Here is a 24,650-nt window from a genome sequence, read left to right on the forward strand (position 1 = left end):
TGTATCTTTTTTTAAATAATATATTAAAAAATGTTTCGAACATCACTGGATAAGAATTTGCGCATTTTTGAAAATAAAAAAATATAAAGTCATCGCAATGTGCTACGTGCTTTTTTTTCTTAAAAACTACAGAATCTTTAAAACCATTAAATCTCACACGCTTAGACACGTGGTTTAAATCATTTCATATAAAGTTCTATACAGAGTTGAGATGAACACAGCCAGCTCGATCCTTATAGATATTTACTTTTTTTAGTACAACAAACGATTTAATTATACTTTTTTTTTTAACAGACTGTCGATTACTTATTCTTCATATAGACTATAGAGGAACTGTGCTGCTCGGTGTCGAGTTATCAGTGCAGATCTACACACTTGCTGTGATTAGGAGGTAATTGAACTTAACATTTAATTAAGATTTAAAGTTAAACGAAATCTGTATTTTTCTTGCACCCTTTTTGTCATACGGCATAATAAAGTGGATAATCAGGCATGCATTTTCTTATGACTGAAATCGTTGGGTTTTTTTTGTTTGTTTCCCCCCCAAATATTTTCTTAAAATCACTATATTTATTTATTTATTTGTTTGTTTGAGCAATGTAACAGCAGTATCACAGCGCAAAATGACAGTGACTTTTAGTCCCTTATATAGCCAGCCTGAACCCAAATAATCACTAAAATAATTTGTTAAATTTTCAGTTTTCATTTAGTGTATTTTTTAAACACGTCTTAATAAGGTAGTTTTTGTGTATTTGATTATGGGACTATTATGTGAAAATGCAGCACGGGATGAAGTGTGAAGCGCTTTATAATGCACAGTCAGCTCGAAATGCTGTAGCAGGGTCCCCAGATCATCAGGAAAGAAAAGGGCATCGGTGTGTAAATGGTTATCCTTTATTATGTTTAAGCGTTTAATTATTAAAAAGAAAGAAAAACAGTGATAAAGAGCCACGGACAGCTCGCAGGGTTCCCTGAAACAGCTGGGTGACGCACTCGTTCACTGGTATTCACTCTTCATTATATAACACTTATTTTTATAAACTAGGCTGTTGGGGTGGGGGCAAAACTAATGTCACTTTTCATGCAGAAATTGCCTGGCAACAGTCGGCTAAATTTATACTTCGTGTGTGCAAGACTTGATCGGTGAACCGGTGGGAGCGGTGACGTCACCAGGATGGTTTACTGGAGGATTTCAGTTTTAAAGAAACACAAAAGTAGGATGCAAGGAGGATTCTCCCAGAATAACTCACCCTGTTGTAGGCCTACACAGCAGGTTATTTACAGTACCGATGTGTACAGCAAACAGGTAGACGGGATCAATCCCAAATATATACTCCATGATTATTAGTGCAGAAATAGCACAAAGCCATAAAGTTACAAACAAAAGCAAGCAAGCATTATTTTCATTCTTATAAGGTGCATGTTATAATCAGCAGCCGAAGCTACAGGCCTATAAAACACATTTGGGCAATAGATTATTATTATTTTTTTTTTTTTTACAAAAGTGATAATCCCCATAAAGAACAACAAACCGGGCTTATAGTGGACTCACCACAACATTCAATCCCTTTAGGTAGAAAATATATAATGTGTACATTTTATAAAGTTTGTGTGTGTGTGTGTGTGTGTGTGAGTGTATGTATATATATATATATATATATATATATATATATATATATATATATATATATATATATATATATACCGACATGCATAACAATTAACCTTTCCTTCTTTTTCATAAATTCCACCATTAATAATAATTGCAAAAAAACACAGTATGGTTGGGAAAATTCGAACTAATCTGAGTTTTAGGATAAGGAAGTTATTTGATAAGCAAAATTTTAGTTTGAGTCTTAAACAAATTTTAAGCCATCACCCACAATTATTTCTCACTTAACTGAAATAGCTAACATTACTTTGCAAATGTTCAACTTTAATTTCCACACAAGCTGACTGTGCGTAAAGCAAAAACAAACAAAAAAAAACACAAACAGACAGTAATATAAATGTATTAATGCACGCAGGTGAAATACTTAGGCCTGTATTTCAATTACATTCTGTTGTGTGCACCTCAGATTCAGAAGGTAGATAAGAAAAAGTCCACCGGTTGGAAATCAGCTGATAAACTCTGACGTGGTGTCGATGAGCTCAGTAATGCAGTTCCTGCAGAGCTCTGTAATGAGCGCGCACACTCCCGCCACCTCCTGCCAGCAAAGCGAGATCCACCGCAGCATTTCTGCAGGCGCGGGCACAGAGACAGCGGCAAGAGCGGACACCGCTTTAGTGCAGAGACTCGCGGCGAAACAGTCAACGGGGAGAAAGTTCAGCACGCACAGGCACACGCACACCAGGACGGCGCAACTCCACACGAATCGGGAGAGACGCGGGGGGCCAATGCGAGCCGTCGGCGAACGGAGAGCCCCCCCATCATGCGGAGCGCGCAGCGCGTCCACGTCTCCTAGACGCACACGGTCCCACTCGTGCACGTCGAAGCTTGGTACGAGCGCGCCAACGTCCACGTCCGTGCGCGCGGGCAGCGGCGTCTCGCGAATAGCTCGCACTTTCTCGCGGAAGTCCTGCATACACTGCAAGAAGGTAAGCGGGTCGGAGAGGGAGCGAAACGACTCGGCGAGGCGCAGCGCCCGCTGCTGTTCCTCGAGCGCCGAGCGGAGGTGGTTGATCTCCGGGTCGAATGTTTGCATGACCGACAACTTTAGGCTTTCAAAGTCCGACAGGATTTCGCTGCGCTTGTGTTCAAGGGCACGGAGCAGCTTGTCGAAATATTCCGCGACCCTATCCAAGTCTCTCGAGGCCATCTGCAGGGCTTTTTTCTTCGCCCCCTCGAGAGCTTCCAGACAGGAGAGAACTTCAGCGCCTTTCCAACTCTCAACGGCACGAAGCAAATCATCGAAGGCGACCTTTTCTCGCTCATACGCCTCCTCTAGCGCGCAGAACTTGTGCCCTTTGTGCTCTCCTGTAGTGGCGCAAAAGCCGCAGATGAGCTTCAGGTCGGTGGCACAGAAAATGTTCAGGGGTTGTCCACTGTGAGCGCGACACTGAGACATTCTTGGGCTCGCACGGATTTTGTTGTACTTCTCCACGATGCTGCGCAGGGAATAGTTAACTTGCAGGCTCGAGATGCCGTTGTGCGCGGTCTCCTTTCGGCACGTCGGGCATTTGAACGCAGGTCTCCAAACTGGACTTCGGTTATCCTCCAGGATGCCTTCCAAACACTTCCTGCAGAAACTATGTGAACACGGCAGCACACGTGGGTCTTCAAAAAGACAACAGCATATCGGGCATGTCAGGTCCTCCTCCAGCAGATCCATGACGGGCTGGAAAGAAAGATTAAATCAACATGAAAGCGGGTCAGCGAGTGTAAAACAGATCAAATCAATACAGTACCACTCATTAGTGACATCTGCATCTTGCTGGTTTAACCCCACTGATTCAGAGTTTACAATGGCATATCACCATATCACATAGCTATTATTTCAATTCGAATCAATAAAAACAAACAAACAAAGCCACAAAATTCCTAGATTGAGTCTTTAAAGTTGCAGAATGTCTGGCTGCAAAAAATAAAACACTGTACATAATACTGAGAAACGGCTATGAAACAGCTGAGTAAGGTTCACGTCGAGTGCATAGTTTTTCGATGGATGTTTCCTGAACTACATCTAGTTAAGAGTGCGGAAAATAGGCAAAATAATGATCTTCGGTGCAGCGGAAAGAGTCAAGAACCCTGTTCCCTCAGATACTGCGCCTTCATCCTGTCGGTTCATCCTTCATCCCCAGGACGCTTAGAGGGAGCAGAGACAGTCCTGCCGATAAGGTAGCAACTGATGACTGTTATGGAGGGAAACGTCAGCAACTGGACCAAAACACACACACACACGTACTCTGAGCTCAGTAGCTTTTACTGCAGTACGCGACGCAACCGTGGCGCTTGTTGCTGTGCAGACTTCGCTCTTTCCAACTGAGGAAACTTTAACCGTTTCAGGTCTAGAGACTAAAATCCATAGTGTTTAAAGGTGCAGAAGAGACACGTATGACAGTGGCATTGACACAGACGTTTTATTTACAAGCTGGTGGTAGTTACAGTAATAGTTTGTCATCATAAAGAACAGTGGCATCACCTTGCCAGTTCACTGAAAACGTTGTTCTCCACCTCTCTGTAACATTAAACGATCAATGCTGATGTTTTCTTCTCTTTTTGTGTGGGTGGGGGGCCTGGGGGGGGGTGCTGTTGCTATGCAAAAACATCACAAAGTGAGAAATAACCCCTCGCTCACTGATCAGCATTTTTACATGCGGTGTTTTAGGTTTTAATCCGTCTGATCGCACATAGATCAGCTGGTGATTCATAAGCCTCTGTTGTAATCATCTCAGATGCTATTTACTTCTCCAACTGCTGCATCATGGTATTATAGAGCCATCAAGTGCTACAAACAGCTGAGAGAGAGCGCATGTGACTCCACCGCGCCATGTGTCAGGAGAACCTTATCCAATGGTTGGCGTGTCACGTGTGAAAATATTTTTGACCTGGTTATTTTTCTTCCCCCTGTTTCCATGCCGCCAGTGAGAGTTCGCGCGCGGTCTGAGTGCAGTGCTGGAGGCGGGGTTACGGTTGAGCTCCTATGATTGGCCGGGCAAATAAAAAACAGTGACGCTAAAACAGCGGGCGGCCACGAGGGGGCGCTGCATCGACAACTTTCCTCACACGTTTTCCAGCTCTTTCCTAAAGGCTTCTAACAATACTTCCGGTTTTGTTGTCTTCCTTCTCCGGTAAAGCTAAAGCTGATATGGCCGCAATGTTTACGTCCTGTCTGGGCTGCTGTTGTGGTGATGGTGGATCCGATCATAAACCTCTTAAAGAAATGCCCACCGTTCAGCTCGACACACACCACATGGGTACGAACAATTAACCGCTTTACCAACTAAAATAACAACGAATACAAACCAAATAAACGAGTTTTCTTTATTGTTTTGAGTGTCACACAGTTCTAGATACACAGAGTTAGTGTTTGTGTCCATAAAAGCCTGTGATAATGGAACAGGAAAGTGATTATTGCTTGAATTATTCTCTTATAATGTCTTTTGTCCCTGCTTCAGCTAGCACTGATGACTTGCTAACTACTGTTTGTTAATCTGATCCGGCGTTGCTATAGCAACTGCAATTCTTAATAATATTTCCGATGCACGCAAAACGGTGTAAAGAAAGTCGTGATTTGTAATGAAATACATACCCAGTGAGAGAGCAGTGGTGGTGATCTGTGAGCCCGGTGTGTGTGTGTGTGTGTGTGTGTGTGTGTGTGTGTGTGTTGTTGGTGCAGGCGCGGATGTTGTGGTGGTGAAAAGAGGAAGGCGGATCTGTGGGAGCGGATCATGTCTCGCCAACGCCCCTCTACACCAGAACAAGAGCTACTTCGAGTTCAAGGTCCAGTCCACTGGTGAGTACACAGAGACGTCAGGACTCACAACCATGACAGGGATGAAACAATTTGACCAAAAATAAAATAATAAAATAGTGGTCTAAAGTATAAAATACAGGGCTCTCAAGTTTGGAAGACAGGCAAGAGTAACATCTCCATCCACCGAACAAAAAAAAATATAAATAAGAAATAATAAAAAAAAATATAGCTGCAAGCAGCAATGGCGGGCCCTCGCACATTTTTTTTATCGCTATACGGTGCCTCCCAGAAAACAATGCACGGTGGGCAAGTGCATCAAGTTTGTAAATATCAGAGGACTATTTTATGTTGTTACTGACCTATTTGGGTACTGTAGGTAAATGAAACCCCACATTTTAGACAAACGGGGGCACTAGTGAGCCACTTAAGAGACACACCTTTGTCTGACCTTTTTGTCCACACTTAACAGCCGACAAATGTGATGTACACTTTTTGTCCACACTTGCATTGTTTTCTGGGAGGCACCGTATAGTGATAAAAAAAAGTGCGAGGACACGCCAACGCTGCTTGCAGCTATATTTAGGGCCCGAGCACCGATGGTGTGAAGCCCTATTGTTTTTGCTCGGGTTTATTATTTTATTTTATTTTTATTTTTTTGCACACATTGGCCAATTGGGGTCCCTTAACATGCTCGAAAACTCTTGAAATTTGGCGCACACGTCAGAGTCGTAAGGCTGGAATACGGGCGTGGCAGGGGGGCTCTGTAGCGCCCCCTGTAATGAAAAAACAAACATTTGTGCACAGATCGGGCAATTATGTACGCACATGTACGAGAGTTGGTACGCATATAGATCTCATCGACCCGAACAACTTTTGCGCTCTAAACTATGAGCTCCGCCCAACAGGAAGTCGGCCATTTTAGATTTTTTCATAATTGAATGCGGTGAACTTTTAAGTAGTCCTCCTACGACATTAATGCGATTGACACCAAACATGGTCAACATGATGCTGAGACATTACACTTGCTAAATACCAAAGGGATTTTTGATATCTCGAACGGTGCTGCCATGGCGAGGCATCTAATTTATGGCGAATTCAAAGAAACAGAAAGTGTCTAATCTCTAAAGCAAAAAATGTCTTATTGGGATGACACGCGGTGTGTATGTTTGGCCAAGGATTCCGATCCCCAGGAAGTGTGTCAGTCACAAAGGTGGATTTTTTGACAGTTGCATGCAATGAACTTTTAAATAGTCCTCCTAGAGGATTCATGCGATTGAATCTAATGCGAAATGGCAAACGGATTTTTGATGTCTCAAACACCGTTGCCATGGCAACGTGTCAAAGTTTACTTTTATTTCAGGCATATTTAAGGCTTTTGGCGTGCTTAGATTAACTTGAAATTTGACAAATACATCACATTTGTCGGCTGTTAAGTGTGGACAAAAAGGTCAGACACGATGCCATGGCAACGGTGTTTGAGATATCAAAAATCCCTTCACAATTTTGCATTAGATTCAATCGCATGAATCCTCTAGGAGGACTATTTAAAAGTTCATTGCATGCAACTGTAAAAAAATCCACCTTTGTGACTTACACACTTCCTGGGGCCTGTTGGTGGCGCTATACCCGGGACTCACAATAAGCACATTGATGCGATCAGAATCAGAATTCGCAATAACTTTGTCGCCTCGCCATGGCAGCACCGTTCAAGATATCAAAAATCCCTTCGGAATTTAGCAAGTGCAACGTCTCGGCATCATGTTGACCACTTTTGGTGTCAATCGCATGAATGTCCTAGGAGGAGTATTTAAAAGTTCACCACATGCAACTGTTGTGACTGACACACTTCCTGTCGCCTGTTGGTGGCGCTATGTCCGAGATTCACAATAAGCACATCGATGCGATCGGAAACCTTGGCCGAACATACACACAACAAGACATCACAATAAGACATTTTTTGCTTTAGATATTAGACACTTTCTGTTTATTTGAATTCGCAATAAATTTGTCACCTCGCCATGGCAGCATCGTTCGAGATATCAAAAATCCCTTTGGCATTTAGCAAGTGCAATGTCTCGTCATCATGTTCACCACGTTTGGTGTCAATCGCATGAATTCCCTAGTATTTAAAAGTTCACACATGCAACTTTGTGACTGACACACTTCCTGGGACCTGTTGGTGGCGCTATGTCCGAGATTCACAATAGGCACATCGATGTGATCGGAATCCTTGGCCGAACACCGCGTGTCATAACAATAAGACATTTTTAGCTAATAAATAAAAAAATAAACCAGAGCAAAAACAATAGGGTTTCGCACCATCGGTGAGATTTTGTTCAAACCGACCATAGAAAATACCCTCTCGGCATCAGAATTGCAATGTGGAAGCACTAAAACCATATGGAATAAAAACACTGTCAATAATAATCGTACGTTATTCAAAGCATTTGTGTGTAAATTTTAATTTTGCGGAGTTGGATCCCAAAATCTACGGCCACGACAGTTTACAGATACGAGATTTTGCGTGTTTGTTCAAATACAACTCCAAAATGTATGACTGACAGTTTACACACACGCTTGTTTCACAACACCTCTTTTTCCACACACGAAAACGGTCTGCGAAACAACTGTCAAAAATACCAATATCAGTGGACAGTCAGCACAAGAAAGAAGGTCCAAGTCAAATGGGCAGTCAGTGCAGCAGGAAATGGCTAGGTGTGAGGTGTATAAGTGTGTCTTTTATGTAGGCCTATGATGACCTCCTAAACAGCTGTTTTCTTTAAGCACCTAATGTAACCTTACTCTGAGAGCTAATCTTACTTACTATAGTTAACCTATATCTGTAATATTACTCCTCTCTGTTATTAGTGATAACTAACCCTTAAACACATCCGAATTTGGAAGGAAAAACCAACTTACCTGAGACGATGAGTGAGCGCTTGGCTGCTGATCCGCCATTTCGGCGCCAGTGGTTTAAAAGAGTGCGGGGCGCATGTGCACTTCATGGAATCGATTCATCTTCCCTCGGATAGTAATGCCTGTGAACGTGATGACGTATTTTTGACAGTTGTTTCGCAGACCGTTTTCGTGTGTGAAAAAGAGCTGTTGTGAAAACAAGCGTTGTGTGTGTAAACTGTCATAGTCGTACATTTTGGAGTTGTATTTGAACAAACACGCAAAATCTCGTATCTGTAAACTGTCGTGGCCGTAGATTTTGGGATCCAACTCTGTAAAATTAAATTTTACACACAAATGCTTTGAATTACGTACGATTATTATTGACAGAGTTTTTATTCCATAAAACCAAGGCTAAATAAAATAGTTGTCTAAAGTATAAAATACAGGGCTCTCAAGTTTTGAAGACAGGCAAGAGTGACATCTCCATCTTAGCAAATTGTACACATTTATAGATCTCTGTAAAACAAAAGTATTTACTTTATCACTTCGACCTTACAAGAAAAGTCACCCAGCTGTTAACCATCGTATGCATAATGTAAGTTTAGTGTTTCAGAAACTGGTCTGAAAAAAAAAAATCAGTAATCAGTTCAGAGGAGAACTGGTTTGAGCTGACAGGAAGCATACAGGAACTGAAATACACACTCAATCTTGTAAGCAAAAAAAAAGGAGAACAGAATACGCATATCAATGCAAATGGGCTTTGATGTAACATCCCGTTATAACTGGACATCAACTATAACTGGACTGTAAAATTTCTGTCAGTCTGTCAGTTTACCAGAAGTGTGTTTGTAAAGTGGGAAATGTTCTAAATTAGCTGTCAATTAACATATTAACCATTATACAGAACTGTCAGAACACACTTTAAAACTGATTAGAGATTTATCTTTAAAGGGTATATTTAGACCGGACTGAAAGTAGGGTCCAAATATACCCTTTAAAGATAGATCTCCAATCAGTCTTGAAGTGCTTGTATTTACCTTCTTACATTACCTTTTTACATTTTACCTTCCCTTTTTGTAATCTATGATGTGTTGCCTACCATCTACAGCATACAGTCATACAGTACATGTTAATTATAAGCAACATTAAGAGGATGTACACATCAAAACAAAAAATTGAGCAAGATGATTGTGTGAAGATCTAGAAAGAGATTGTAACTGAGCATAGTACAGCAATCTGAAATTACTGAAGGACATTATTGCAGACCTGCCAACCTTTACGCATTTTGTGTAGCAGATACGCATTTAGACATCACAGTACGCTGCTACGATTTGTCACTTCAAAATACGCATTGTAAAAACATTGATGCCTTTGAGTTCAACTGTCTGTGCATTTGCGCACCAGGCAATGCACCTATGGTGTAACCGCATTGGGCAGCAACCTGGGAAAATAATAATTCGACCAATCATAACGCCAGTTTAAAACTCTTCAACGCTACAAGCGGAGAGCCGTCAAAACGATGTGGTTTTCATCTGTCTCTGTCCGTCTTCAATTCTTCTTACAGTGACTGTTTTTTACAAGTGAGGACTTAACGTTTCAAAGGTAAATGGCCAGAATTGTGAATTTTATCCAATTTAATAAGCCTGCCGAACCACAGGCATCGTTAGACTACTTTACTGGGGCATGTGCCCAAGTGTCCGGTGTTGTGCCTCAAGTTTAAGTTTTACGCACATCAAGTTTTACTTTATTTGCCAGTATTTATATAGGAACCGTAAGTCATGCCTGTAAACGCATTGCCGTCGTACTTTAACGGAAAAGACAAACTGGCGCGAGCACGCAGAAATCAATATCCGCGAGTGTCTGTGTCCCTTTTATAGCACGCAGTCATGCTATAACATGACGAAACTAATGTCATTTTTTAAATATCAGTCATATTCTGACTCGATTGTTACTGGCTCCTGTAGATCACATCTGATGGACATCAGATTTTTTTTTTATTGTGAAAAGCAGGGAAATAGAAGCAAAAAGTAGAAATGATGAGGGAGGTATTATTATATGATCAGCCAGTCAAAACCATAGTGAAGTCTAGAGTCTTGCATTATTGCTGAGAAAATTAACACATGTATGTGTTGTCAGATATGAAGTTACTGTTTAGTTCATCAGCTCTAATTTATGGCAATACATAGAGTTGTTAAAATAGTATGCAGATATTATACACAAGTGATCATGCACATAACGTTATACTCTTTATTTTAGTAGCAGCCAAGTATTGTTATTGTACATTTTGTACATCAGTACTGTAAAATGCAAATCTTCTTACATGCCATTTGTGCCTTAAAACATATTAATAATGTACAAAGTGTTTTCACGCAAATGCGCATGGAAACCTATTAATGAAAAACATGATGATGTGTGTGTTGTGTGTGCCTTGCAGTTAGTAGTAATACACATGATGTCAGATGAGGATACTGACAGATAGGGAGAGGGAAGCAAATCTAAAAAGAAGCGAGTATATGCCCCTCAGAAGTTCTTGATCGGTGTTGTGCCTCAAGTTTAAGTTTTACGCACAGATCAAGTTTTACTTTATTTGCCAGTATTTATATAGGAAAAATATAGTAAAAAGTTGTGATGAGTGAGCTTGTGAACTTAATCAACACTGACCAGCAAGTGTGCCTGACCTCGCTCCGCATCGCTGCAGTAAGTTGCTACTGAAATTTTTTTTCCAAGGTTGGCAGGTCTGTTATTGTTATGTTAAATTTTAGCTTTTGTGTTTGCTCATTTGCACCCAGCAAGTCAGTTAAAAGCACTCTGGATTTTCTTAGTAGATACTGTGTGCATACACTAAATAAAGCTACAAGCAATCTACAAAATCTCTGTGTGAATTAGGACTGAAAATGCTTTTTGATGTTTTGTGTAGGCGTGTGGGGAGTCGGAGTCGCCACACAGAAGGCGAATCTAAACCAGATACCTTTGGGTCAAGACAGTAACAGTTTGGTGCTCAGGCATGATGGATCTGTCTATCACAACAATGAAGAAAAGAACTGCCTGCCAGCTAACAATGTGCCTCAGGAGGGAGATGTTGTGGTAAGAATGCGGAAATAGTGCAGCAGCAGATTTATACTGTTGGGGGGGTGTGTGTGTGGACTGGACTGTACATATTTAAGTGTTTCTTAGTAAACAAAGGTTGAGTAACCTCTTTTGCAGCATGCTGAACAATTATTCTTTACTTTTAAAAAAATTGTATGTAAGTACAGGACATGATTCAGGACAATTGGCACTTTCAGTGTTAACACTTTAAGTATCTGAATTTCTTTGTTTGATGAAATGAAATATATCTGTTAGGTATATATGCAGTATTTTGACCATAAAAATCATAATCAGTTACATAATGACATAAAAATATTATATTATATTTACTTTAATGTTTAAAGGGTTTGCTGTGTTTGAGATTTCACCTCATCTGAGTTACAAGTTATTTTCACACTTTCTTTCAAACGACCTTCTTTCCATTGATGCTTACATTCAGGTCTGCTCTGAAAAAAAAAATTCCGTAAAAATGGCATTAACAAATTATGATATTTGATTACAGTTCATGTTTGTATGTTTTTCAGGGATTAACTTATGACCATGTGGAACTGAACCTGTATCTGAATGGAAAGAATATGCAGTGCCCAGCCTCAGGCATTCGAGGGACTGTGTTCCCTGTTGTTTACGGTCAGTTTTATATATATGTATATATATCTATAGATCTATATCTATAAGTGTGAATGAAGAGTAGCAGGTAAGATTGGGAAAGATTTAGGGATAAAAATTAATTGACAGCCTTCCTAGAAGTTGATATGCTAAATCAGAGTGATTGTGAGTAGTGATCTGAAGAATGTTCTACTGACATGTATTTTATTTATTCATAATATTTTCATCCAAAATGATCTATACTGGGGGGGCACGGTGGCTTAGTGGTTAGCACGTTTTCCTCACACCTCCAGGGTTGGGGGTTCGATTCCCGCCTCCGCCTTGTGTGTGTGGAGTTTGCATGTTCTCCCCGTGCCTCGGGGGTTTCCTCCGGGTATTCCGGTTTCCTCCCCTGGTCCAAAGACATGCATGGTAGGTTGATTGGTATCTCTGGAAAATTGTCCGTAGTGTGTGTGAATGAATGAGAGAGTGTGTGTGCCCTGCGATGGGTTGGCACTCCATCCAGGGTGTATCCTGCCTCGATGCTCAATGACGCCTGAGATACAGTAGGCACAGGCTCCCTGTGACCCGAGAAGTTCGGATAAGCGGTAGAAAATGAATGAATGAATGACTTATTCTTTTAAGATACAGCACAAAGCTGTAAGATACAGGTAAAGCTGTTTTGCACAAGGACACAACAATGAGGTTAGTAAGCCTCCACTGCCCAGGTTATGATTGAAAGTTGTTTTTGAATCTCTGTCTTGCAGTGGATGACAGTGCTATCTTAGACTGCCAGTTCAGCGACTTCTACTACACTCCTCCTCAAGGCTTTGAGAAGATTCTGTTTGAACAGCAGATATTTTGAACGTTCTGCTTCCCATGCACTTGCAGAGAAGCCATCCTCAAGGCTTTAGGAAAGTGCTGAAGGTGTTGCACTGCTCTGTCGTATTGTTTATGCCTTCTCTGTTTCTGCTGCTGCTGCCATAGTTGATAGGAGACAAGCCAGGTGTTTATTAGACAAACCATTTCAAAAGTGTACACACATGCACACGCGCACACAGCCATAAACGATTTCATTCAAATTAAGTTTTATGTTTGTGTGTAAATTTAGCCTGTATTATACTTTGACCCTCATAGGTTTCTCTAATTTTCCATATGCCTCCTGTCCAATATGTATTGCTGAATTGTTCTCAGTGTTCTTTAGTTAGGTTCTGGGTCCACTGTAACCCTAACCAGGATTAAACAGTTACGAAGATGAATAAATGACAGAAGTAATTATTTCCTACTTTTTTGTGTCATTTTATATACCTAGGACAGGATCTTTTATTTATTTTTATATATTTTTGCAAAATGTTACAACACTAGTTGGTGAAGAGAAATATACATGTCTGCTTGTGTTAAAAAATGATTGTCTTTTTTAGTTTGCACCATTTAAGCATAATCAGAGAAAATGACCAAAATATGTAATCACAATTCCAAATAAAAAATGAACTCCGTGTATTAAACTTGTATACATGTATAAATGTTTGTATATGTACAGATTCAATCAAACTTAATCCAGTCAACATCAGTAGTTGAAGAAAAATGAAGCAATTTTTATGACCAAGAACAAACACTTTATTAAATGTCTTTTACATATATTACATAACACACAAGATAACAAGTCATAGTTTTGTAGCATATATTTGTAGCATTGTGGCTTATACTCTTCCAGTTATAATGGCTTGAGAATATTACGTAATTAAGGTGTGGAAAAGTATGATAATCAGGTTCACCCTTCTTTTTGTGCATTTTCTTTGTTTCTTATTCCTGTGCTTGGTTAAGTATATGCTACAGTTTCTCCAAACAAATCAGCCCCACTAAAAGCATTGATGTATGAAGAGAACACGTGATGATTTCATTACAATGTATTTGGCAGCAAGTGAACAGTTAGTACTCAGTTAAATCTGTGTATCTGTGGGATGTGCTGGATGAAGTCTGATCCATAGAAGACTCAACTTGCAATTTATAGGCGCTAAAGAATCAGCTGCTAATGACTTGGTCCCAAAAACCAAAGCACACCTTCAGAGGTCTTGTGGAGTCCATGCCTCAAAGAGTCAGAGCTGTTTGAGAGGCACAAGGGGACCTACACAATATTAAGCATGTGGTTTAAATATTCAATTTAATTCAAATTTATTTATATAGCACTTTTTACAATTGACAATGTCTCAAAGCAGCTTTACAGAACAAAAGGTTATTCTAAAGAATAAAATAAAGATTAACATAATACAAAATTCAAGATTTATATTAAATATATTTAAATGTGTTTGTATTTATCCTAATGAGCAAGTCTGAGGTGACTCAGGCGGCATTCACGAGGAAAAACTCACTTGAATGTTAAAGGAAGAAACCTTGAGAGGTACCAGACTCAGAGGGGAACCTCATCCTCATGTGGGGAGGGTGTGATTATAAATGTGGATAATGGGGGTAAATGGCAGAACATATTAAAGTGCTGGAACAGATTTGTCTTATACGGCTCAACGAGGGAGAAGTTTGGAGGAGCAGCGGCACTACAAGAGGCTCTCCAGGATTGCTGGCATTCATACTATCACAGAAATTTGATCAGTTTACAAGTTAAGCCAAGCCATAGCTTGTGACAATAGGTGAGGACAGGGAGACAAAAAGATTAGTCCTGTTTCACCACAACACACATCGACTGTAACACCTCTGCTGCCCCTATTCTTTTGCCTTGAATTTGCAATTTTATGTCAGGATTACATTTTTAAATAATTATCATTAGAACAAAGTCTGAAAATACTGCCACATTTTTATATAAACCGGAACACGAATTACCCCGGAACTACCGAACAGGGATCTTGTTTCCTTGTTTTATATAAATGAAACACCAAACCATCAACACGACGTGTTTAAGAATTGTTTACAGGCGGTTTGTTCGGTCTTTGTTTTTAAACATATATATATGTATATGCGAACACTAACGTAAGTTTTTATCCCTTCGTGGTCATTGGTAATAAATATTTTGTCTTGAGGAAACAGAATTGTGCCTGTTTTGTACTTTGACACGCGAGGAAGTCTAGAATAGAATTTGACACGCCGATGTAAGACGTTTTGGAGAGAAACGAGATAAAACTACGTTTTTGTCTTGTAATAGAAGCCGTAATTCAGCATCACTATGAGTTTACGGATCTTGCTGCACGTGCGCGGCGGTGTCCGGCTCGTGTCCACGCGTCAGGCGCACGAGCTCGCGTCACTACGCCACGTGTCTATGCTGCCTGAGGAAAAGCGCGTGGGCCTCCTGTATCCGTTCAGCAGGCTGGACTCACACCTGTCACGACAAGTAGACAAGACACGATTTTATCTCTTCCAGCCCGACCTAGAAGACCTCGAGTGTGCTGAGAGACTTTTCACTCCATCTCACAAACACCAGATATTCTACTCTTCATCAGCTGTGCGCATAGACCATGTGCCTGAACCTACACAGCCAGAGGTGAGAGACAAGACACATGATCTGAGTCTGAAGCACCCTGAATCCACACTGAATCAACCATGAATCCCAGAATCCACCCTGAACCTGAATCCACTCTAAATCCCTGAATCCACTCTGAATCCACCCTTAAACTCAATCCACCCTGAACACACTCTGCATCACAGAATTCACCCTAAATCCACCCTGAATCAGAATCCACTTTGAATCCACCACGAAACAGAATCCACCCTGAATCCCAGAATCCACCCTGAATCAGTATTAAATATAATAAAGTATTAAAGTGCTGCTGCATCTCTCTCTTCAGGCAGAGATAAGGTAAATGGCTAGTCAGGGGTAGTCGCACAGCATTTTGGATAACATGGGAAACTTAACGAAAGACCGACATGTTTAATAAAAAACGTACGAAATAAATTTTGGTTGCTACTGAAGGTCAAATTAATCCAGAGTAGAATTTAAATATTTATACATGTGTTACTAGTGTTTTGTAAGAGAGGTCTGATTTGTGTGTGTGATCTGCAGGTGTGTTTCATAGGCAGGAGCAATGTTGGCAAGTCGTCTCTCATCCGGGCCCTGTTCTCTTTCGCACCAGAGGTTGAAGTACGGGTTTCCAAAACACCTGTAAGCAAACAAACTTAATTGCTTTGTTGTTGTTTTTTTCACCTTTTCTGCCCTTTTTCCTGGGTTTGGACTGATTATTTCATTTTTTCTGTTATGTAGGGACACACAAAAAAGCTTAATTTTTTCACAGTGGGTAAAGCATTCACTCTGGTCGACATGCCTGGCTATGGATACAGAGCCCCAAAAGACTTTGTGGACATGGTCGAGCCTTACCTTCAAGAGCGAAAAAAGTAGGTGTGATCAGAGTCCCTGAGCGATGGTGTGAGCAGAAATAGGTATGTTAGATGGTATGATGAATGTTCTTTTTTTTATTAGTCTTATGAGGACTTTCTTGTTGGTGGATGGAGATGTTGGACTGCAAAAGTTTGATTTGGTTGCTGTGGAGATGTGTGAAGAGTTTGGTATTCCTTATGCGGTGAGTGTTTTTGTCTTTCATGCACCAAATGTGAAAGACCAGCAGGTGGCACCAGAGTAAAGTAAATTTCACATTAGTACAAGATTTTAACTGAGGCACTTCTCTAAGTCTGTAAATTTTAAATGTTGTTATTTTAACAAGTTACGCCCGTCTTTGCTTACGTTGTGTTTTTATATAATGTAATTTTCTACATAAGATCACACTGTCTGACAGCATTGTGTCTCCTGACTGTATTTTATTGTTTGTATTCAATTTGCTTTTCTCTCTCTGTTTGAAGATGGTGGTGACTAAGATAGACAAAACCCGTCAGGGGGCTCTGCTGTCCTTTCTCCTGCAGCTCCATGATTTTATCAAGCATAAAACAAGCACATGTTTCCCACAGCCCTTTCTTGTGAGGTAAAAACAAAGCACATGTACACAAACCATGGACATGTTCTTGACCTGATGTCCTTTTCCCCTAACACCTCAGCAGCTTAACAATCCTACTAAATGCACAAATTGCTTAGGTAACATTGTATTATAATTCATTAACTGTTTAAAAAAAAAACTTAATTAACAGTCAGCGTGGCAAGCAGGTAGCATTGCTTCCTCACACTCATTGGTTTGATCCTGGCACTTGGCATCTGGAGGGACTTCAAGTAGCTCAGGAGTGGCAGCTATTGATATACAGACACCATGTTCACACATACACAGGCAGCAGGGATATACCACCACAGTATTCACTTTATAATAGTTTTTTACTTAATTTAAAATGTATTTTACGTGTGTGTATCTAAAATGTTTTTCTTCGGTAATTATGTGGATCTCTCAGGTTACCTGGTTAATTCTATTTTTTTTCATGATGTTGAACCAGCTGAAATTTTACCCAGTAGTTTGCCTGATTTTTTTTATAGACCATTTCAAGAATGTAAGCAATAACAAACGTGTGTTGCAATGCTACTGCACAAGCCTGGTCTTGTGGCATTTCCAGTGGCACCATTTTTAAATCACAGATCTGTCAAGAAATAAATGACAAGTTCGTACTTTTTGAGTTTGGTTTGAAGTTAACGGTTTAGGTATTTACAAAAACTAAACACATAAATGATCAATCGGAATTAGCAGGTCCTCTACGTAAGACTTTAAGGCAACAAATTTTCAGTCAGAGACTAAACTGTTTACCTCAAGTAACATATACAGATGTGTATCATTATCTGGTTGAAAATGAGTATACTAGAGAAGCCGTAAAAGCTTTTCGCACTCTGGATGTTTATAATATTTTCTAAGTGGGAAAAGTCAGGAGCATCTGCTCGTACAGTGTGGGCATTTGTGTTGTCTGTGGTGAAGTTGGAGTAACGGTGTCAAAAACTGGTTCGTTGCCAACATTACTGGAGAGGTTTTTAGTGGTCATTACACTTGCATAGCTGGTCTGTCTGTATATATCTATGCAAATAATAAATTACATTACTATTTTATTGCTAACTAATCGCATTATCTGTATGCCAGTAAAATAATTGTGTGGCATTATTATCTACTCCAGAGGTAATTGGTTAACTTTCTGAAATGTCTTAGGGGAAGTTTGTTGGGATGTTGCTGTGATTTTTGTTGCTGTGGAACTGTGTGTGAGGGAGAGTTTAAATGCTCCATCTGTGACTTCCAGAACTTGTGTGTGGTTGCTAATGAACAAGGTTTTTGCATCTTTTATTTTTAAAATTCTAAAGCAGAAACTTGTGTTTTGATTTTAGATGTGGTAGCCTAGTGGTTAAGGTGTTGGGCTACCAATCGGAAGGTTGTGAGTTCGATTCCTACGTCTACCAGGCTGCCACTTCTGGGCCCCTGAGCAAGGCTCTTGACCCTCACTTGCTTAGTTGTATAAAAATTAGATAAAAATGTAAGTCGCTCTGGATAACGGTGTCTGCTAAATGCTGTAGATGTAAATGTTAACAAAATTAGATAGTAAAATTTTTAGTACATCTATATGCATATGAACCAGTGGCAGACATTGACTTTTCCAAGCCAGTCCAAAAAATAGCAGTTCAGAATAGTTTTTCTGTCACCTCTATCTTAGTTGCACTGAGCAAAATTTTAGGTCTTTAAGTTAAGGAGAATAGAATAGAATGTGGCACAGAAGCTTTTATTATCGCCACATATACATTACAGTACAGTGGAATTCTTTTCTTCACATACCCCAACTAAGGAAGTTGGGGTCAGAGTGCAGGATGATACAGCACCCCTGGAGGAGGGTTGAGGGCCTTGCTCAAGGGCCTAGCAGTGGCAGCTTGGCTGTGCTGGGCCTTGAACCCCGATCCTCCGATCAATAACCCAGAGCCTTAAGCAGTTGAGCCTCCATGTTTTGAATGTGTGCAACAAATAACTGGAAATGTCCCAAGGACCAAGGATGTCAATTCCGTTAACCCATGAATAGCCATTGAAATGGTCTATACTGGATAATTACTGGATAAATCAAGTTCCCCTTTTGTGGGAGATATCAGCAAGTGTAAATGGATCAGACAGTCACTGATAAGAAAAGAAAAGCTAAGATTATACAAGAGGACATGCATACAGACAGGCTCTTAAGAATCATATCATGACTAGGAATAGTGACTGTATATTAAATATATTTTATTGCATTTTATTAAAAAAGAAAAAGGTTAATAGATAGCTAATTAAATTTTCTTAGATGCATATCGAAGTAGTGGCTCATGCCGCATACACATGCTAAACTCTCTATGTAGCGAGGTAGTACTGCATATCACATAAAGGACACCATTGCCATTCAGGCAGGTCATTTCAAAATGAATCAGATTTGAAATAGATTTGAGTCTGTTTGGAGATCCACACATCCATATTCATGATCATATGCTTAGATTTCAAACTGTGATTTAATACTATAATCTGTAATCATCATCCCTTTTTCTTTCTATTTTTCTTTCCTCGGTTTTACTCAGTTCTGTGCAATACTCAGGCATCCACGTCTTCAGGTGCTTTATAGCACATGTGACAGGAAATCTCCAGCTGAGATCCAAACTGACCTGAGAACCATACAGAGGGATAAAACATACATTGACAAGAGACTGATCTACGCTGAATTGATTGACATAGCAGCATCTATGGCCTGAGTTTCCTGCAGTTGGTGTCTGATCAGGTCAAGCCTGGGACAAAGCGATATTTGACTCCTTGCTACAGCAATATGGAAGATACCTGCAACTTGTTTCTCTGCTTTCAGTTGGGCACAACAAGGATAGATTACATGGCTTTCTATTTTCTCAATTTTTAGAAAAACAAAAGTTGACCTCATTGGTCTGACATTGAATTACCATACGAACAACATGAATATGAAAATTTTCACTTGTACCAAACAAATTCTAAAGGTCTGCAGAATTTAGAAGGCTAAGCAGCAGAAATTTGTATTAATTGATGTAATTAAATGAGACATGCAGGATGATTATTATAAATAATGTTAGTCATCTTGGACATAAAGAAAACCTGAAACAAGTTTCAGATTGCAGCTAACAGCTTGAGTTGAGCTTCTGTTTACCTTCAGTGATTTACTTGTTTATAGTTCTCAATAGGAAGGATTTTCAGGGAAGATGTTTCAGAACCAATAGCTAAATATGGCCGTAATCTGTTGGTAAATGTGTGTGTGAAAGTGTGTATATGTGTGCCAGTAAGAGGGTCATAGAATGACAGATTTTCTCTGTCCAGCTGTAATCTGATCCTCTGAAGCTTTTGTTCTAATGAGAGGAGACTGTGTGGGTGTGGTGAAGAACCTGCGCCATATTCACCATCAAAATACCACATGTACCAGAGTCCACCTCTGGAGTTTATATCTCCCTTCCTCTGAGCAGACTCTGTCATAACACCCAGTGACCATGCTGCAGCGTCTCCAACTTCGACATCCCAGCAGTATGTCCCTGAGATAAAGCCCTCAGAGCCCAGCACACATAAGCAGGCATCTAGTCTCTCTGGATTGTCTGGCAGCTTCAGTTCTTCTTCACTGAGTCTCACACAGGTCAGATCATCAGATATAACGAGAAGAGGATGAGCAGTGTTTGGGTCCAGTGTTATAGGCACTAAGAAAAACATACCAAAAGGTAATAAACAACAAACAATGTATAACAACGAGGTAAAAGTAAAGAAACTAGACCTTAACAGAAGCTAACATGATTTAGTATTTTGTTAAGTTCTTCTTTTCCTTAGTTGAGTCGATAACCATGGTATTTTTTCATGTTTATATTAAGAATGTAATGTTGTGGACTATTGAGTGCTGATATTATTGGAACAAGAATACCAGTTCTTTAGGTTATACACTAAAGAAATGGACCAATTCCTGGGTTTCACATGTAAAGATTGCATGTTTAAAACAACATGTTTAAAAAGGCTAAACTATCATCAGCCAGAGAGCTGCCTAGAGAGAGAGAGAGAGAGAGAAAGAGAAAGAAAAGAAGTGGACGAAGCCATTGCACAATATTGGGCTTAGTACTTAAAAGCCTGCTTTCCTCAGTTGGTTAAATGAGACTAATGCGACATAAGCTCTGTGAAGTTTGAGACAGAGCAGTAGAAAAGTTTAGGTTTTGTTGTAGCAGCTTACAGGATTTTCAGAAGGTGGCTGCTATCTGAAAACAGCCCTGAAGTAACGTGTCTAAATATGTATAAGCTGTCAAAAATAAGTTGTACACAGTGACACTAAACATTAAAAGACATCAACCAAAACTTGGTGCTAAAAAGCTTTTCCTTGCTGCTCACATTAATCTGTAGGCTGGACATAAGAACAAAAACATTCACCTTCAGAAAATAAAATAGACACAGTTTGATTTAAAATGTTTTTAAAGGATGAAATATTTGTTGTGGTCAACTGAATATAATTTGTACAGTGGATATTACAAAGCAAAAATAAAGATAAGTTCATAACCCACTGGATAAAAACAATAAGCCAAACCATTTATCAGTCAGCTAGTGGGATCTATTGGATGAAGGTGTATATAATAAAACTAACATGCAAAAGGAAACAAAGTGCATTACTGTATTGGACAGTGTCCTGCATCTTCTCCCAGACTGTGAACCTCAGGTTGGCCAGATGTTTTGCCACATGGATCAGTGCTCCTGAAAGCTCCTCTGGATGCTGCAGTGTGCACTGGGCTCTGCAAAAACATTCAGGAGTCAGTGTTGCTGTGGCTTTGGATTCAGAAACACAGAGAAGCAGAGAGACAGGAACCACATCACTCACCTATTCACTGTGGCCTTGTAGTTCTGGAAAACAACAAAGCACAAATCAGTGGATATGATTTACATTTTTACACCACTGAAATGTGATGTTTCTGATGATGGAAAAAGAAGTTTAACTTTCTCACAGTATAAATACTGACTAAATGATGCTCACTTGTAAGAACAGGACGTCTTCATCGCTCATCTCCTCTTCTATGGCTATGATTGTGTCTGAAAGAGATGATATGTCTCTGCTCAGCTTCTCAATCATCTCCTTCATCATCTGACTCTTCTGCTCCTCTTCCTCTCTCAGTGCAGCGATTCTGACTGCCTCTTCATCTCGTAGAAACTGGTGAAGCTTTTCAAACTGCTCCTTAATCTGTTGCTCTGTGTGTTGGGCCTGAATCTGTAGTGAAGAGGAAATTAAATGGAATATAATTGAATATGTAATGATGCAAAATGCCATTATAAAATCTTTGTTATTGTTTTTAACCTGTATATATTCTGCAGTCTGACTCCATTTCAGTTTGCAGTCCTTAATGTTCTCCAGTTTATCCTGCAGGAGCTTTAATTCAGCCTTGAGCTTTTCCTAAAAAACAAAGCAGCACAAGTTGTGTTTAATATATTAAAAACCTGTTATCTATTTCAGTCAGGCGTACACATAATACATCCCATAATATCATGCACCAGTACATCAGACCAGCGCATTTTTATGAACGGCAGATATGTTAATCCCTTTCCACTGCTTTTCTCTTTGTACCCATCCCGAGGCATCCAGACACTGTACCAGCTCTCATCGTCCTCTGTGGGACGAAGCCTTTGGACATCCACTGAGCCGAGGCCGACTCTAAGAATCCTGAGACATCTCCTGTTAGACTCTGTGGTACTCAGAAGATCAGAAGTCCTTGAACCTCACACCAATACAACATTTGTTTGACTGTATATTACAATCACACCCCCAGTGTCACCCATATGAGGATGGGTTCCCCCTTGAGTCCGGTTCCTCTCAAGGTTTCTTCCTTTACCAATTTAAGGGAGTTTTTCCTTGCCACTGCTGCCTGAGTCACCTCAGACTTGCTCATAGGGGAATAAATACATACACACTGTGAACTATATACATCTAATAATAATCTAGAATTTTTATTCTGTTAATTCTTATTTCTTTTATTATTCGTTATTTCCTTTATCATTAATTATGTTTACCTTCTGCTCTATGTTTATGTCCTGTAAAGCTGCTTTGAGACAATGTCTATTGTAAAAAGCGCTATACAAATAAACTTGAATTGAATTGAATTGAATTGAATTATCTAACCAGGGGCCACTATTTACAAGTTAATGGCATTACACCTTTGTACTACTTATGACTGTAAAAAAAAGCCTTGCTTTGTACTACTTATGACTGTAAAAAATAGCCTTGCTTTAAATAGACTATTACATTTGGCCTAATCTGTTTATCGATAAGCAACAGATGACAATCTCAACACAGTTGAAGCTATAAACTAAAATCAGTACAATTTCACTCATCCTGTATCTATGTAAGACTATTCTGCTTGTTTACGTATTGCCACACGTCCTGATGACAACTGATATGTGAAAATAGGCACTTATAATCTGACTAAATTTATGTTGAAATGAATATATAATTACACTAGGGTGTGCTTGCTCATATTATGCGCTTGCTCATTCATGTATTTCTCCAATTCACCAATCATGTCATCAGCACAATGCAATAATTAAGCTTCAGTTAATGTTCATATCAAACATCAGAATGTGATCTTGGTGACTCAGTGTGGTGTGATTGCTGTTGTTGTCCTAAGAATTTCTCTAGCATAATAAATAAAGCCAGTGGAGAATTGGTAGACAGAAGCTGGAGGGAAGGCTCAAATAACCACTCCTTACAACCACCGTAATCAGGAAAGCATCTAAACACATCTAGACCATATCAGAAGGCCATATCAGATTCTACTCCTCGTATAAATGAACAGGAATCTGCTGTTACAGAAGGTTCATGCTAACTGAAATTATCATCTGAAGATTGACCAGTATGAAGTGGCTTTAAGTGAAATTTAATTTATATTTTGAAATGGAATGCACACCTTTTCAGTACCCAAATTACCCAGGACTTTTCTTTACAGCTGCACTATAGGTTAAGTCAGTAAAAAGTCAACAGCAGAATGAGTCTCTTTTCTGTAGATCACAGTTCAATTGTCATACAATTACATTTTCAGATACCTTCCAAGTATTTACTTTTATACTAGTACTGCATTTACTTTTATAATATTTACCTTACAGTCTGTTGCTGCTTCATCAATAGGGCAGAATCTGTGGTCAGTGTGTTTTCGTGAAGTCTGACACACCACACACACCGGCTGTTGATCATCCAGACAGAAGACTTTGAGTTCCTCGCTGTGCAGACTGCACTCTGTTTCAGACGCTGATGAAGCTCTCTGGCTTCTCTCCTGTAAGAAAGTCTCACACAGGTTCTTTAAAGCAAAGTTTGTGGGTAGCTGTGTCTGGTAGGATTTTTTCCTACAAACAGGACATTCTCTGGATCCTTTGGCCTCCCAGTATTGCTCCAAACACACTTTACACACACTGTGACTGCATTGTAGGAGAACAGGATCCTTGAAGATTTCAAAGCACACAGGACATGAGAAATCCTCCTCTGAAAACTTAGAAGTCATTTTCTTGCATGAGGTGTTCTCTAACTTCCGTAGTCATAGTCATACTTTCACTTTCACTTTTGATAAAGTAAACACAATCTACTGGCCCAGATCAGCATATACAGTCTTCTTTGAAACAGCTAGAAAATAACAATATTGATTCTGCATTTCCTAACTTACAGTACAAGCCTTCACAGTTAATTCAAGATATTTTTTTTGGCTCAATGCTTATGGATTGTACGAATCATAGTCGGTTTCTGCCATGGATTATGGATTTAACTGTTTCACTGCTAGAGTTG

The 24,650-nt window shown here is 39.7% G+C and overlaps 4 protein-coding genes across 5 annotated transcripts; 2 read left to right on the forward strand and 2 right to left on the reverse strand.

Annotated features, from left to right (window-relative positions):
• Positions 1–876: 876 nt before the first annotated feature.
• Positions 877–4,160, reverse strand: trim13 (tripartite motif containing 13). The gene is made up of 2 exons (XM_027143566.2): positions 4,143–4,160; positions 877–3,338 (listed from the first exon to the last, which is right to left on the reverse strand). The coding sequence occupies exon 2, from the start codon at positions 3,330–3,332 to the stop codon at positions 2,118–2,120; it is 1,215 nt and encodes a 404-aa protein (XP_026999367.1). The 5' UTR covers positions 3,333–3,338; positions 4,143–4,160; the 3' UTR covers positions 877–2,117.
• Positions 4,161–4,682: 522 nt separating this feature from the next.
• spryd7b (SPRY domain containing 7b) lies at positions 4,683–13,496 on the forward strand. Its single transcript, XM_027143569.2, has 5 exons — positions 4,683–4,917; positions 5,340–5,456; positions 11,233–11,399; positions 11,927–12,029; positions 12,755–13,496. Exons 1-5 carry the CDS (start codon positions 4,809–4,811, stop codon positions 12,850–12,852), a joined length of 594 nt encoding a protein of 197 aa, XP_026999370.1. The 5' UTR covers positions 4,683–4,808; the 3' UTR covers positions 12,853–13,496.
• A 1,222-nt stretch (positions 13,497–14,718) lies between these two features.
• On the forward strand, positions 14,719–19,872 carry gtpbp8 (GTP binding protein 8 (putative)). 2 transcript variants are annotated; one of them, XM_047815184.1, is made up of 7 exons: positions 14,719–14,966; positions 15,139–15,474; positions 15,994–16,092; positions 16,192–16,322; positions 16,408–16,507; positions 16,785–16,903; positions 19,432–19,872. In XM_047815184.1, the coding sequence occupies exons 2-7, from the start codon at positions 15,160–15,162 to the stop codon at positions 19,517–19,519; spliced, it is 852 nt and encodes a 283-aa protein (XP_047671140.1). In that variant the 5' UTR covers positions 14,719–14,966; positions 15,139–15,159; the 3' UTR covers positions 19,520–19,872. The 2 variants fall into 2 exon arrangements, with proteins under 2 accessions (XP_047671140.1, XP_047671139.1); XM_047815183.1 differs by having other exon boundaries at positions 14,725–15,474.
• LOC113641026 (zinc-binding protein A33-like) lies at positions 19,085–24,443 on the reverse strand. The gene is made up of 6 exons (XM_027143604.2): positions 23,974–24,443; positions 22,182–22,277; positions 21,864–22,094; positions 21,711–21,733; positions 21,506–21,624; positions 19,085–20,556 (listed from the first exon to the last, which is right to left on the reverse strand). Exons 1-6 carry the CDS (start codon positions 24,370–24,372, stop codon positions 20,024–20,026), a joined length of 1,401 nt encoding a protein of 466 aa, XP_026999405.1. The 5' UTR covers positions 24,373–24,443; the 3' UTR covers positions 19,085–20,023.
• Between the last annotated feature and the right edge of the window lie 207 nt (positions 24,444–24,650).

This window comes from Tachysurus fulvidraco, chromosome 6 (assembly GCF_022655615.1).
Source record: "Tachysurus fulvidraco isolate hzauxx_2018 chromosome 6, HZAU_PFXX_2.0, whole genome shotgun sequence".
In the NCBI taxonomy this organism is placed as follows: domain Eukaryota; kingdom Metazoa; phylum Chordata; class Actinopteri; order Siluriformes; family Bagridae; genus Tachysurus; species Tachysurus fulvidraco.

Excerpts from the sequence above, each read along its gene's own strand:
- trim13 (XM_027143566.2), bottom strand. The coding sequence starts at position 3,332 with ATGGATCTGCTGGAGGAGGACCTGACATGCCCGATATGCTGTTGTCTT.
- gtpbp8 (XM_047815184.1), top strand. The coding sequence starts at position 15,160 with ATGAGTTTACGGATCTTGCTGCACGTGCGCGGCGGTGTCCGGCTCGTG. Across the intron at positions 16,093-16,191 it reads TACGGGTTTCCAAAACACCT|GGACACACAAAAAAGCTTAA; the intron begins GTAAGCAAACAA and ends TCTGTTATGTAG. Across the intron at positions 16,508-16,784 it reads AGTTTGGTATTCCTTATGCG|ATGGTGGTGACTAAGATAGA; the intron begins GTGAGTGTTTTT and ends CTCTGTTTGAAG.
- LOC113641026 (XM_027143604.2), bottom strand. The coding sequence starts at position 24,372 with ATGACTTCTAAGTTTTCAGAGGAGGATTTCTCATGTCCTGTGTGCTTT. Across the intron at positions 22,278-23,973 it reads AAGCAGCAACAGACTGTAAG|GAAAAGCTCAAGGCTGAATT; the intron begins GTAAATATTATA and ends TTTGTTTTTTAG. Across the intron at positions 21,625-21,710 it reads TACAAGGCCACAGTGAATAG|AGCCCAGTGCACACTGCAGC; the intron begins GTGAGTGATGTG and ends ATGTTTTTGCAG.
- spryd7b (XM_027143569.2), top strand. The coding sequence starts at position 4,809 with ATGGCCGCAATGTTTACGTCCTGTCTGGGCTGCTGTTGTGGTGATGGT. Across the intron at positions 4,918-5,339 it reads GCTCGACACACACCACATGG|GCGCGGATGTTGTGGTGGTG; the intron begins GTACGAACAATT and ends TTGTTGGTGCAG. Across the intron at positions 5,457-11,232 it reads GTTCAAGGTCCAGTCCACTG|GCGTGTGGGGAGTCGGAGTC; the intron begins GTGAGTACACAG and ends TGTTTTGTGTAG.